The sequence below is a fragment of the Octodon degus genome, unplaced genomic scaffold (genome assembly GCF_000260255.1).
Source record: "Octodon degus isolate 3935 unplaced genomic scaffold, OctDeg1.0 scaffold00214, whole genome shotgun sequence".
NCBI classification, from domain to species: domain Eukaryota; kingdom Metazoa; phylum Chordata; class Mammalia; order Rodentia; family Octodontidae; genus Octodon; species Octodon degus.
In genome coordinates, this window is record NW_004524790.1 from 3,864,611 (window position 1) to 3,880,478 (window position 15,868).

Genomic DNA, 15,868 nt, shown 5'->3' on the forward strand with positions numbered 1-15,868 from the left:
CCAGGCATTCGGTTATTCTACTGAGCTATCTTCCTGGCCCAACTATTTATTTAGTACTGTCGTTATCTTACATATCCAAATGATAAAGTGTGAAGATGAACGATTTCCAAACTGAAAACCTTGCACTTTTCCATAATGTAGAGTTAAATAAGAGCATGAGAAAATATAGTAATTTTTTATCCCAAAGATAAGGAATAAAGATAGCAATCAATTGAATAATCATTTATAGGCAGTCCTGTGAACTGTGTATGGAAAGGGCAGGATAGAATATAACAAATATTGATGTATCAAACCACAGAGAACACATATGATCTATATCCTGCTTCAACCAAATAATTGTTTTTTTGTTTTATTTTGCTTATTTATTTATTGAATTATTTTGTTCTTCATACAGGGTCTCAGTACGCAGCTCAGACTGGTAGTGATCCTCTTGCCTGTGCGCTAAGATTCCAGGAGAGTGCCACCGCATCCAGTCTCAGGAGTTGGCTCAGCATGCCATGTTCTGTGGTACCAGGGACTGAACGACGGTTCCTGAGCTTGCATAAGCAGTTGCTCAGTCTGCTGAGCTATTTCCCCTGCCGTTAAACAAATAATTGAACAGCAGGGAGACACGCTGCAGAATTGAGTCCTGAAATTCACTGTGTGTTTCAGAACACAGAAGTTATTCTGCTTAATACTGTAAGTTTTTTTCTTTAACAGTTATATGAGAAACAAATAGCAATGAGACAGTTTAAAAACCGCTAAGTAGGACAGTTTCAATTATTAATTCATTGCTTATTGTTTTCTTCTTAGTGGTTATTCATAGTACAAGATGCAGACATGATATCCTGTCCCCAAACACTATTGAAGAAAATATTTCCATTCACTGAATTAAGAAAAAGTAGCTCTATATCTATCGTATTTTCAAAATACAGAAACAAAATAGTCCTTCATTTGTATCCCCTTTTTTGTTTAAATTTGTCAGACTAGTTTATTCCATTGTCATTTAAACATTGTAGGGGCGTGAATTCAGCAAAATAAGCCAATATATTCCAGTAGTTCATAATAGTAGTAGGTTTTCCATAGGATTGGCAATTTCAGAAGTTGGGTTTTTTATTTCATTGTATGAAATTTCAATTTACAGCTGTTGCTTTTGTGTAACACTGTCTAATCTCCTTATGTTTTTATATGTTATTTGTTTTATTTTTCATTTTATTGAGAAACAAATAAAATGAGACAGTTTCAAAATTGATTCATAGGACAGTTTCAATAATTAATACATTGTACATTGTTATCTTCTTAGTAGTTACACATACTACGAGAAACAAACAGGATATCCTGTCAAACACTATTAGTACAAATCTTTCTTCTCACTGAATTAAGCGAAAGTAGCTGTATCTCTATCCTAGCTATTCTGTATACACAAATAAAAAATGGTCCTTCATTTGTATCTCCTTTTTTTGTTTAGTCCTGTCAGAGATGAGTATTCCATTGGGATCTAAATACTATAGGTATGTGAATTCAGCAAAACAATCCAACAAAGATCAGCAGTCCACAATAGTAGTGGATTATCTGCAGAAGTTGTTCACTAGAGCCTTTTACAGCTCAACATAACAACATGGCTTTATTACATGTACTTCATATTTATACATTTCTGCTGGACGGTTAAGACCAAAATAAAGAAAGACCTATATAACAAGAAATGTAACTTTTGAATCTCATAAGGACAGGCAAGTCCCCTCAGGTTTTATCCTGTAATCCTGTACCACACTTTGTAGATCCTTTGTCAGTGGCAGCCATGTGGATGAGTCACAGCCATTGCTTGGCCAATTTGCTGTCTGTGAAAGCCTGAGAGAATATTTTCTATCTATGCGACTCTCCTTAGGCACACCACACATCAGCAATCACATTCCTCTGTGGCTCCATAATCTCCTTGATCAGAAAATTTGGGACACACCTGAGTTACCTGGTGTTACAGCATGGGTTCACCTAAGTCCTCTGTCTTCAGTAATCCTGCCAGGCTATGGACAAAATTTCGATGACCTTGAAGCTCTTCCTTTTCTCTAATTTTTTATATGTAAACTTTACTTGTTAACCCTCTAGAAGAGAAGCTTATTATTGCCCTGAAACATATGAAGTTTGGTTTAACCTAATTGTCTAAATATCAAACATCTTAGGCAAAACATGTAGCAGGTATTTTCCAACAAATTATTGTTGGAAAATTTAAATCCCTATAAAATATGAAGAGAAAAAAATTAAAAATAGGCATAAACACTTACATATTTTTACACAGAAATTTAACCACATACAGCATGTAGCAGGACAGTCCAGTGACATTTTTTCTTGTGCCTTTTTTTCATTTATTACCCCTTATTTAAAAACGAAATAAAATGTTACTTGACAGACAGTATGTTAAAAATTGGAATGTCATGACAAAAAGTATATATTTAGAAGAGCAGATTCACAGGCATTCCCAGCGTGACCCTTCTATTACACATTGCTATCTTCAGCGCAGTTGCTTGGTTCACAGGTTACAGCATGTATAGTTAGTCAGGGTGAGAATCTTACCAATAAACTGATAGATTCCAAAATCTGCTAATATTTCTTAGCATCCTTGCCTAACCCATCTTGTGTGTATAAATGTATGGCTTTGACCTCGTCAAGTTTTCCAGCTTTTCTCCTCACCCTCTCCTCATTGTCCAACCCTCAAGTTCTCACTTTCCTTTTAATTGTGTTATACCATTATATTTATATTTCTTCTTTTCAGTTCTTATACTAGGGAAACTATGATATTTACATATGTGGGTCTGAATAATTTCATTTACAAGTATATCTTCAAGTGGCATTCACTTAAATATGAAGGCTTTGAGTTTATCATTCTTTATAACTGAGTAATACTACATTGTATAAAACTACCACAACTTCTTCAACCATTCCTCATGTGACAGGCATCTTGGTTGTTTAAAATAGAGTTCTAAATACAGTGTCACCCTGTTATAACTTTTAAGATTATATGAAAACATTAGCTATTTTTCCATTAACAATTCACATTTCTTGCCTATCAAAGTTTGTTTTTATAACACTTCAACTCTAAGTTTCATTGTATTATTTCCATTACCATAATAGTTATAATTATTGGTGAGATTATTCCTTACTTTGTTTACTGAATCCAACTTGGGGCATTCTTCCACAGCTTTTCAAAAGTAACGTTGTCAATGTGCATTGTAGAAACTCATGAAGGCTCCACACTTTTAGTCTTGGTTTTACCATTAAACTAATAAATACCATTAAACCATTCATGAAAAACACCCTGCCATCTTTGTATCCAGTGCATAAAATGAAAACATCCCCAGTAAGCTTAGGAAAAGAACAGAGTCTTTTGTCACCATTCCTGTTCAATATAGCACTTGCTTGACTGACCAGATCAATCAAAGAAGTTAATAAAATAAAATGAAATTGAATAGGAAATGAAAATATCAAATATTGATATTTGTTAAGGAGAAAACATTTACAGACAATCCATAAATCTGCACCAATATATTCTTAGAAGTAATAAACAAATTCACCTACGTGTTAACATACAAGACCAAAAAGTCAACAGTATACCTATACCTCAAGGTTGAACCACTTGGTAAAGGAAACAGGGAATGGTAACTAATAATATATAATTCATTGTGTGTAACTAGTTATGGGAAACTTATGAAATGAAATTTATGAAACTCATGGGTAAGAATTGATGAGTAACTACCAATTCTAAAATAGTGAACAGCTACTTGTGGGTAACTGCAGATAGATAATTATATTTAGACAATGATCATTTACTATCTAGTTATGTAGCTAGACACAGACAACCAGTGACAAATAACTAGTTATTTAAAGCTAGCAATGATTAGAAAATAATGGATACATAGCATAGTTCATTAATAAACTGTAGCTAGTGTTAGTAACTATATTTTGGTAAAAAGTATTAGGTAACTATTTGTCAGTAAGTAGTGATATTTCACTAGTAGTTAGTAATTAATGATAAATAACTAGTGGTGAGTAATTAGTAATTGATAAGTAGTTGTGAGTTGCTAGTGATGGGTACCTAATGATGGTTTACTAGCTGTTGGTATCAGAAATTTGGGAACTCTTAATGACTAATAAGTAATACATTAGTAAGTATTGGTAAGTAATGTTTTACTAATAATCATCAACTAGTACTTACAATTAGAGATTTCTGTCAAGTTGGGGATAAATAGTAATATTTAACGAGTTGTAGTTAAGTAGTTATGATTAGCTAATTTGGATAACTAGCAATGACTCAATAGTAACTGAACACTAGTGATGAGGTATTGGTAACTAGAATTTCTTCTTGTTCATGATGAGAACCTCACCACACCTAACCAAGCCAAAACCCTAGAATACACTTGGCACAGGCTGAAAAATGTTGAGTTTCTCCATCTGGAATAGGCCAAAGGAAGGAGTAATCTTGATTCAAATTTGCACAGTCCACTATACCTAGACAGCAGTATGTTCATGCAGCAATGGAAGGAGGGCAAATGAGTAGTGAGAAGCTGACTGGACCGTATGTGCTCCAAGTAGCACCTATTCTAGTATGAGTGCTAGCAGGCTGAGGATCTGAACTGGAGCCAAGAAACAGTGCTAGAGATAAGCATCAGGGCTCCTTCAAAAGTACCCCCATCAGCAACAGAGGACCTAAGCTCCTCCAATAATAAAGAAAGCTGAGTTCCAATCAGGAAATTTAATGTGGCAAGCTTCTCCATGAGGCTGAGAAGTGTGCCATCTTCTCTTCCTGTGCCAAGAAGTGAGGCTCAAGATGAGAAACAGAGCTCCTCCAAAGTTCATCGGGAAAGCTATCATTGTACGGTCCAAGAGAAGAAAAGTGCAAGAGAACTAGCAGCTTCAAACAGCTCCAGCATCTTCTCCAAACAGCAACCCTAACAGTTTTCCAGTTGCTTTTCCTGTTCTGCCTTTTATGCTGCTGGCAGCAACCCTCAGATGGACCTCCCACACCCAGCAACATGCTAATTAAAATCAGCTGCGTGTAAGAAGTTTCCCACCAGTTACCTAACTGCTACAGTGGCAGTCTGCACTTCTTTGATGCTGTAGACCCATTTCACAGCCTCTATCTCTTATGGGTAGCTGATAGGCTATTATATGATAGTTTGCAAACAGGGAATCCAGGTAAGTCCTACAAGATAACCATTGACCCGGGAAAAATGAAAGTCCTCTGCACAATCTTTTCCCCGGTTTGGTGGACTGAATTTCATAAATGCTCTTTATTATTTAGGAGCAACCTTTGCAATAGAAGCCAATGACAATTATGCATACACGCTGGAAAAGGAGGTGTGTCTATAGGAATTAAATAATCTGAAAAGAGATGATGACACACGGCCCATGTTTGGGGATATGCATGTCACTTACTCTGCATCCACATTTTTTTACATGTTGATTGTGTTCTGGTAAACCTGGTCATTATAAAAATTAGGTTGAAGTAGAGACTTCAACGAAACCATCATATTGGCCAAGGTGAAATAGTAAGAAAGGACTATGCATAGACATATGACAGGCTATTGCAGTTTGCATCTCATAAAATCTTGTTGATCATTTTACAATCATATCTTTGCAGGCAAAGGACCATTTCAAGGGAAATCTAAAAAGGAGAAATTAACCACAGATACTTGACCTGGGGCCATCATGAGCAATACAGTCAGGCACCATATGAGCGGTACAAATAAAGAGCAGAAACAAATTTTAATTGAAAGGAGAAAAAGCAGCTAAAATTACAAGATGATAGTCTTTAAAATTCTAAGATATTCAACAAAAATGTTCTAACTCAAGAAATTAAATGTTTGATATTACAAATAATAAGTTTCTTTATTAGGTACAGAGGCATGAAACCATAGTAAATACAATATTCTACATTTTCAGAAAATTCCAAAAAAAGTCAGGGATAAATATGACACCAACTATTACTACATATTAAATACTTCTATATACTTTTTACATGTTATGACATATATTGAAATAATACATAGATATGTCTCTCACATTAACAAGGGATAATGATACAACATAACTAGAAATATTTATGCAATTCTTAATAGGAAAACTTACTATATCACCATCAAGGTATTCCCCAATTAACTTCTAAATTTTCTCTCTTTCATTCTTATTAGTTTGTTGGTACAATATAGACAGAGACATAGATAGATAGATAGATAGATAGATAGATAGATAGATAGATAGACTATATTCATCATAGGGAACATAGTATATATCTTGATTCCTTTTTTTCCCCTAATCCCTTCTTCTCCCTAACATGTAAACTCAATATTTCCATTTTAAATTTAAGGACATTTACTATGAGAAATTGCCAAGATGCTTAGAATTCTAAAGGCTCTACTGAAGAGAAAGCTCAGCAACATAAGGTCCTGCTTGGCACGCTCAAAGACTCCAGTTTGATCCCCAGTACCACATAGTGTGCCAGGCCCAAATCTGGGCTTGGAGAAATCATTCATATGAAGCCAAATGTACCTAAATGAGGTAAAACCCAACCAACACAGGGCTCAGTGGTTTCTTTGTGTTCCCCATTAGCCAACATAATCAGCAAACATTCTGTGTCTCACATACATATCTATGCAGACTCTATGTTCAATAATAGTAAATGGATAAATAAAAGGTGACACCAATACATAAAGGAATACTGACAGTTTTGAAGGACAAATCTGAGACATTTGTAGAAAAAATAGGTGTGGCTAGGAAATATAAGATAAAGTGAGATAAATCACATACAACCTTAAATAACATGATATCTCTCAAAAGAGTAAAGCAAGATTCTCTCTTCCGATTGGATTTGAAACTGTCTCATTGCTATGTTTATCAATAAAACTTTGAAAAAGAAAAAAAAGAAATAATAGAGAGTTGTTCATGGAAGTAAGTCCTATGTAATAATCCAATATCACAGTGCAAAAGAATGCATCCTTGTTTCAGATCCTACATATGTTTTAGAAAATCATTTTTAATTCAGTAAGGCTTATTTCTTACAAAATGTGATTTATCTCTGACCACACATAAAGAATTTCTCTCCGATTTTAACAAAATAATGTAGCACTTGGGGGCAAAGATGCAGCCCAGTAGCCCTGCACTGGAGGCCAAGATGGAGAAAATCTCCATGGCCACCATGGTCTTCCCCTTGCTGCTGTGGTACACAGGCAAGAAAGTGACCCACACACTGCAGAACACCAGCATGCTGAAGGTCAGGAACTTGGCTTCATTGAAAGTGTCAGGCAGGTTCCTGGCCAGGAAAGCCACAGTGAAGCTCACCAGGGACAGGGAGCCCAAGTATCCCAGGACACAGTAGAAGGCAGTGAGGGAGCCCTTGTTGCACACAATGATGATGTGGCCATGTTCAGAGTGTGGGTCTGTGTCAATGTAGGGTGGATTTGTCCCCATCCAGATGCCACAGAGAGTGAGTTGGATCAGGGAGCAGATAGGGATGATGGAATTTGGTGCCCCTGATACCAGCAAATGTCTCATCCTTCTACCTGGAGCAGTGACCTTGAAAGCCAGGATCACAGTAATGGTTTTGGCCAAGACAGTGGAAACAGCCACAGTGAACACAAGTCCAAATGTGGTCTGCTGGAGGATGCAGGTGGCTGTGTTGGGCTGGCCAATGAAGAGCAAGGAGCAGAGGAAACAGCAGGTGAGGGAGATGAGCAGGGTGTAGCTGAGAGCCCTGTTGTTGGCCCTGACGATGGGAGTCTCTTGGTGCTTCACAAAGAGCCCAAGAACAGCAAGTGTAAGAAGAGTGAGACTCAGGGCAGTGCTAGTCAGAGCCTTCCCCAAGGGGTCTTCATATGCCAGAAAAGTCACAACTTTTTGAAGACAGCGATTTCTCTGCATGCTGGCATACTGATGATCTGGGCACTTCACACACTGATCCATATCTGGTGAGAAATTCAAATTTTCATTAGTCCAAGTCTTTTCTTCCTTACTCACAAACACACACACACATCAAGTGCATCATGGGATTTATAAAGCCAAATTTTCTTGTCCTCTCTTTTCATTTTCATTTTCACTTTGCAATGCTGGAGGTTTCATTGAAGATCTTTTTCCTGCACTACATTTGAAACAGTTTTGTATGTTCTTTTATATTTGAGAGAGGATGTAAGTATGTCAAACTATTTCCTAGACTAACATCCAAATTCCAAATCTTTGGCAATCTTCTCAGACCATTATAATTACATACACTCATGACTATTTACATCTGTCTTTTCCTTTGTTTCTATCGACAACAAATAAAAAATGTATAGAAAAACACTTCCCTACTAATACTGCCCATTGCCTTATGGTACAGAGAAAATGCACTTATTTTCCAGCTTCTTATCCTAGCAAATTCATTAAAGTAAGTTTCTGTTTTCAGAAAGTATCAATACATCCATTTTTTTCAAAGCTTCTAAATGTCATGCCCTGAGAATTAAAGTAATAAAATATCTCTTCTTCAGGAAAAAGAATATTTCTTAAGTTCCAGTAAATGACATGTATAAAAATATCATGTATAGTTGAATAGAGTAAGTATGCCCATGTTATAAAAGTATAATTTACATCCTGAAAGTTGAATTTAAAACATCTGTTTTTAATTGATAGGTGAAATAAAAAGTACTGTGCGCCTCCCATTGCTGAATAATTTTTGGATAAGCGACATTATTAATTGCACATGTTCTTTGAATTGGTGATTGTTTTGTGAAACACAGAAGATTAAGAAATGCATCTCATACTATGTACGCATTTAGCCCTTCAGACCACTGGGCTCATCATTCTCTATTTGTGTACTCGGATTACTTAAACAAAAGTATCACATCTGCAAGCTCTATAAATATGTATACCCATATTAACTACATGGTACTATGCAAATCATTTTTGAAGAATATCAAAGCAGGTTTAAAAACATACTAAGAAATATAAGGAAAATAAGAAGAGACTCAGGGAGAATGAAGCAAGAGCCAACTGTGCAGGTACTTTGGATTTAGGACATGTGTGTGTTAGGATGAACAGGACCCTATGGGAAGATAAGAAGATTTCTCAGGTTTGCCCTGCCCCACGAGAAGAAGGATGTGTGAGAAGCATTTTTCCAATGAAGATGAAAGAAAATCCAAGAAAAAGTGGGGATTGAGGGAACTCCAAGATCAGGGATCTAACGGTGGCAAAGTCTCATCAGCCAATTCTTATTTCTTGCCCAGAAATGATATTAATAAGTTTTCAAAGATTGCTCTCTTTAAAGTTACACTTAATGTAGAATATCTTTAAAGCCTCATTTCTAAGTCAAACTTTCCTGCTTGTAACATCGCAGAATGATCTCAGTTTGATCATGAGTTGGTCATTTTAGTACGAAATTTCCTAGGACAGTATTGGTGGACCAGTGATATGCATACCACAGTGGAATGCTTGTATCATTGAAAGCTCTAAAAAATTTCCCAAAACTGTCCTATGCCACAAGCACTGGTGGCAACCCACTTGAGTCCCCTCCCTCTACTGGTAGCTCTTTGGTTTTGCTCTAAAATAAATGTTTCTCTCTGCTGGTGCTCTCTAGTTAATACATTTTCCCAGTCTTCTTTTGAAACTCTGCATTGTACTTCTTTTGTGTTGAGAAAGGAACCCACCAGCCAAATGACAATCATGAAGAATACAAACTAGAAAACACCAAGTATAAAGACAATTTTCTCACAACATGATTTATTACACAGTAAAGTATTTCCAAAGTGCTGTTCTTGACACATGAAAAATCTGCAATATTGGATTTCAGTAACTTTTCTGAACCATGTCTCAATCTCTATTCTTGCTTTACCTATAAAGCTCGATGACACAGAATATAATTTTTGACCACTTGAATATGACATCAAAGAGGAATTTTCATTTTGACCACTTCTGCTGGTCCTAGTTAAAAAAATTTTTGCTCTTCGTTTCTCTGGCACAGGAATACTGTTATTGCCTTTGTAAAAGACCTTTGATAGTCTCTCAAAATGGAGCTAATAACAATGAGGATAGCTTCTCAACTATGTGCATGTGCCCATGGCAGCATTCTGGAATGAGCTGAAATTTACCACATAGGCGGTGCCCTTTCCTCATGTACATATTCAGACTCAGTGAAAATAAAACCGCTAGTAATAAGGCTAAATAGTGGTGCAACAATATTTAAATCAAAGACACATCTATGTCACAAACAATAAAAAAACAGGGTGTTTGCCTTCATGCAATCTAAATGTACTTTGAAAAATGCAAAAATGTTAGCACTTAATAATACTGGGCTCCAAAGTTCATGTGGGCTATGGAACTTAGAAAGTAATGGAGTGAGGATTTGGCTCCATGCCACAGTACTTACCTGGAAAGAAGAAGTCTTGAGGTTGATTTCTGGTACAGAAGAAGAAGAACAATAAAAGAGGAAGAATAGAAGGAAGAGGAGGAAAAGAAGAGGAGGAAGAGGTGCAGGAGGAGGAGGAGGGGGAGGGAAGAGAAGAAGGAGGAGAAGAAAGAGGAGGAGGAGGAGGAGGAGGAGGAGGAGGAGGAGAATACCAACAGGAAACGTTAATATTATGGAGGGAGAAATGGAACATTCTAGCTTAGCTGTAAGGGCAGCATAAGTGTGAGACCAGCTTGAGGAAACTTAGTGGGTTTAAATAATTTTAACCTGTTCAATGACAAGTTAAGTATTAGACCAGTATTAGAGCAGCTTTGATTCATTCCACAGCAATAGAAGGAAAGAAACAAAAACTAGGAAAGGAACAAAAAAAGAATGAAACAGTACAATTTAAGACAAAGTATTTTTAATGGGTAATAGTACTAGAAACAAAAGATATCAAACTTTAGGAAGAAAGGCTATTTTCAGCATTGAGGTCTTCTACAAGACATTTTCTGTGTTTTGGAAGGATCAATAAACATAAAATAGAGCTGGAGTATTTCCACCTAAACCAAGCTTACCTGTGTCATTGGCAATCTCATTCTCTGGGCAAGGGTTACAGTCAAAACAACAGGCAGCCTTTCCCTCCTGAGGGGATTTCCTGAATCCAGGATTGCAACTCTCACTGCATACAGAACGAGGATTCTAGGATGGAAAAAATATATGTTGCTAACTTGTTAGAATTTCACTTTACCTTCTCCACACTGGCTACTGGGTCCAAGGTGGAGTTTGTTGTGCTTTGACTGGAATGTGATCTGCAGTTTGCTCACATTCAGAGACATTGCCTGTGGGGCAGAACAATGACAAAACAGCCTGCATGCTCAAAGTTATTGTCTGGATCTAGGATCAAAATTAAGTGTAAGCCTGGGATATTGCTTAATGTCCTCGTGCCTGCCTTGCATGCACATGGTCTTGAGCTGGTTTCCTAGTAAACAGAATTGAAATTAAAGGAACTTTATTTACAAATATTCTGTGAATTTCTAAACATTAAGATTAAAAATGAATAAATTTAAGTTCAAAACAAAAAAAAGAATTTCACTTTACCTTCATATTAGAAAAATAATTTTAAACTGTATACATACACATAAAATTATAAAATTAAGTGCCCTATTTATTTTACTATATGAAGTATATCACCATACACAACAATATGGTGATATAAATGTATTTCTTTCCTATTCATCAGAAAGCTGCTAAATAAAGTATTCAATTTAAAAATTATGCATCACAATATGTGGCTATTTTCATGATCAAAACTGGACGCACAAAATACAAGCAATAATTTTATCTGTGATTATCAACATGCATTGCTCTGAGTTCCAACATACCTGTGTAATCGCAGAGGCCCACTCTATCATGTCATCAGATAAAGATAACTGTTGGCCAAGTGGAGAGTGTGGGGAAAACATCCCTACATTGACCTTAAGTCTAAGGCCTTCAGGAAAATTCCAAGAATTGAGAATGTCATACCCCTTGTGCAGCTTTCTTTCATCATCCAAGTTCACTTGGTCTCCAGCAAGATTATTAAATTGAATATTCTTCAAAAAGGGGTGGAGCTAAAAAGACACATCATTCTGCTGTGAACAAGGCCTCATGATGATGACAGAAAACATAAATGTAGAAAAGTACCTAGATCATTTTATTTCATTTCCATAATGAAAAGTTAGCACTAGCATCTACTGAAATAGAAAGAATAATACACCACGGATGTCTAAAATACAACGTTCCCAAAATTTCACTTTGTGTAGAAAATGTTTCACATAGAACTACTTAAATAGTGAGTTGATGTATTAGACAAAGCACAACTCTGGCACCTAAGCTTTAAGAGTTATTTACTATCTGATTGTGCCCAGCCTTTAAAATGGTATTATCTGTGCACAAATTTAAAGGAAAAAATTAATGGAATAAATCAAAATATAATTTACAGTCATTTCAATTCAAGTATGCCTACAATTTTTTCAACTTTGCATTAAGTATTTCAAGAAAAAATTCATAGGTTTTTTTCTGAAAATATTAGGTGGGCAAGAATTTGTAATCCCTTAAACAAAAGCAATGATTTTGCCTATCAGATTGCAGCTTGGCGGAGACACAACAGTTGGGGGTCATTTCTACCAAGCGGAAGATTTGCTTCCTTAACCGTTAACCTGGTATATAATGTCTTATACTGCTGGAGAAAGAATTCAAACTTTGTGGCTGTGATGCATGGAGAAAACTCAAAGACACGCTAATGTGATTGCATGTTATCCAAATGAAGATATATTACCTGCCAGGCAGAATATTCCCTCACACCGATACTTCTGACAGCTGAGTTTTTCACATGTTGAAGAAGCATCTCATGGAGAGCATGAGCCACCGCGTACACAGCATTGTATATGTTGTAACTCTCGTCACTCATGCCTGGGTCAAAACGATTCACAGGCAGCTGTGCTAGAGAAGCATTAGCTGTACAGTTCTTCAATGCACAAGAATCTGAGAATGAGCAATGGAAATTTGCATACCAATACATAGTGAGATAAGTGTCTTCTGGGTATTTAAAAGGGTTTGCTTCCTGTACAAAGTCTTCAAAACCAGAAATCTCTTCGTGATGATTTGAAAAAATGAGAGTCCCGTGGAATGAGTCAAGTATGAAATTGATACCAGCCATGTCAGCCTGCCATTGTGCGTTTGTCACCCAGACTCTCCATGTCACGAAATGTTGCCCTATGTTGTAGTTTACTTCATTTAGACCACCACTTTCATAGTAAATGACAACAACATTCACTAGCGATGTTTCACTTGTCAGGATTTCAAGAGGCTGTAGATTTGAGACGTAGGACACAAGAGGAGTTGGGATAAGTTTCACAAATGCTGCACAAATGCTCTTCTTGTCCATCTCTGTACTCACGTCCGAGAGAAACTGAAGACCTTTATGCCCTTCTGTGACAATAAGCCCCACCCAGCTCCAGCTGAAGTGATGCATCAAGGAGACCATGCCAAGAGCCAGAGATGCATCCTTTGGGGCCACTTGATAGAGAGAAGGAAAGAGGTCATTGTCACTCAGCATAGGATCAAATGAGCCAAAGGAAACCTAAAAGGAAGAGAATTTGGAACAATATGCATAAATGTATTGATAAAAGCACACTATCAGAACCAATTTAGACTAAGTAACATTTGGAAATAATTTAATGTGTATTGTCATTTCCTGAAAGTAACTTATCAGATATGGACTTTTAAGGAATTTCATTGCATTCTTTCCTTTCTCCTTGCCTCAACATTGAAAAATGACAAACCCATGTGTCTCTACTCCTATCCTTAAACTGTTACACTTAAAGGGCCCAACTCATAGCTTACTGGACTAAAATGCCTGCTTAGGCAGACCACAGTGGCCTGGGTTTGATCACCAGCTTGCTGTGGCAGCCCCAACTCCAGTACGCACTGAGATGATATTGAGACAGGGAGAGGTGGTGTGAGCCTGTAATCACAGCATTTAGGGAGCTGAAAACAGGTGGATCGCTGTGAGTCTGATCTACATAGTGAGAGCTATAGATCTTCTATCCTCTATATTAAATTCATTAAAAAATTACAACTTGAAAGATGCAGAAATCCAGTCTCTTCTTATTATCTCCTTGATTTCTATGAGAGTGGCAAACAAAAATACCCTGTTTCACATTTTTCTGTCCACTACCCTCACCTGTGGAAATTTGTAGAGCTCCAGCAGGCTTCCAGTTTGAGTGGCTGTTGTCCATGATGCTCCTGTTATCACTGCTATTGATTTGGTCTCTCTTCTACAGGAGTAATTGGGGATCTCATCCTGCCCTGTCAGCAAACTGAGGGAATTCTCCAGTGTTCTCCAATGACTATAAAGAGAATTTTGGAACTCATATCCCAGAGATATGTTGGGTAAAATATGAGGACTCCTGTTGATCTCCTCTATGGCAAAAATGAAGGCTAGAAAATGCTGGTAGTTATTGGGCAGAAGCCTGCAAAGGGAGCAGAGAGGTCCTTATGTGAAACACTTAGTTCATGATGCTCTTCTAAACTAACAAGGCCCATTACAAACCGATGATGTGGCCTTCCCCACAATCCTTCTTAAGAACCTAATTCTAAATATGGTGATGTTACAAGTTTAATTGGGGGGGGGTAATTAGAATTAGAGCAGTCCAAAATGTAGATCTCTCATGAGTGATATGAGAGTCACTGTAGGACAATGGAGAGAGTTGCTCCATCCTTCTGCTGTGTCAGAATATATTGAAAGAACTGCCTCTAATAAAGTGGAAATCAGGATTGGGTGAAATCAAGATATAGCATGTACACACACAAATGCCCTATGTTAAATGTTATCGTTGTTAATACAAAATGCACCAAAAATTTAATTTAAAAAATAAAGTAGAACTGGGGATTGTACTCAGGCCCTTGCTCTCATCAGGGAAGCGCTTACACTACAGAGCCATCTCCCCGGCCCCTTCCTTTATACTTTTGATGAGATTTGTTAGGGGTTTATGAATTTTATTTATTCTTTCAAATAATCAATTTTTGATTCATCAATTCTTTGTATTCTTTTCTTTGTCTCCATTGCAATAATTTCTGCTCTAATCTGTAATCTGTATGACTTCTACCTTCTTTGTACTTTGGTCTGACTTGCTTTTCTCTTTCTATGGGTTTGAGGTGCAGCATAACATTGTTTACTTGGGCTTATTCTGTTTTACTAGTGTGCCAATTGACTATCATAAATTTCCCTCTTAAAACAGCTTCCAGCCAGATGTGGTGGTGCATGCCTATAATCCCACCGCTCAGGAAGCTGAGACAGGAAGATCGCTGTGAGTTTGAGATCAGCTTGAGCTACAAAGCGAGCTCCAGGCCATCCCGAGAAGCATAACAATAATTGTCACAAGAATCTCAAAGACAGATAAAAAAGACAAAGACAGCTCTCATTGCATCCCACATGTTCCAATAAATATACCTGCCTTTTCATTGAATTTTCAATACTGTTTAAGTTCAATAATTTCATCTGTGACTCAAGGTTGTTCAGGAATTTGTTATTTAATTTTCATATACTTGGGGTTTTTTCTCAATAATTTTAAGTTTAATTGAACTATGGTCGTATAGCATGCATGGGATCATTTCCTTTCCATTTGCTTAAACATGCTGCATGTGCTAGTACATGATCTATTTTGGAGAATGTTCCATGTATGTGCCACTGAGCAGAATTTGTGTTCTGATTTTGCTGGGTAAAGCACTCTGTGTATATCTGCTAAGTCCATTGCTTTACAAGTTTGGTTTAGTTTTGCATTTCTTTGCTGATTTTTAGCCTAGTTGACCTATGTCTTTGTAACAGTGGCATGTTAAAGTCCCCCAGTACAATTGTATTGTTTTCCACTTGGTTTTCTTGTCTGTTGAAAGTTGTCATCTTATTGAGTTGTGTGTTCCAACACTGGAGACTATATATATATA

At 36.8% G+C, this 15,868-nt stretch overlaps 1 protein-coding gene across 1 annotated transcript in view; it reads right to left on the reverse strand.

The window, feature by feature from the left end:
* Positions 1-7,008: 7,008 nt before the first annotated feature.
* LOC101587791 (vomeronasal type-2 receptor 116-like) overlaps positions 7,009-15,868 on the reverse strand; it is a 129,469-nt gene continuing 120,609 nt past the window's right edge. The window contains exons 4-8 of the mRNA XM_012517790.1: positions 14,109-14,397; positions 12,702-13,505; positions 11,767-11,994; positions 10,960-11,083; positions 7,009-7,931 (exon numbers count right to left, since the gene is read on the reverse strand). Coding sequence (XP_012373244.1) covers positions 7,009-7,931; positions 10,960-11,083; positions 11,767-11,994; positions 12,702-13,505; positions 14,109-14,397 — 2,368 coding nt within the window. The remainder of the gene's footprint in view (positions 7,932-10,959; positions 11,084-11,766; positions 11,995-12,701; positions 13,506-14,108; positions 14,398-15,868) is intronic.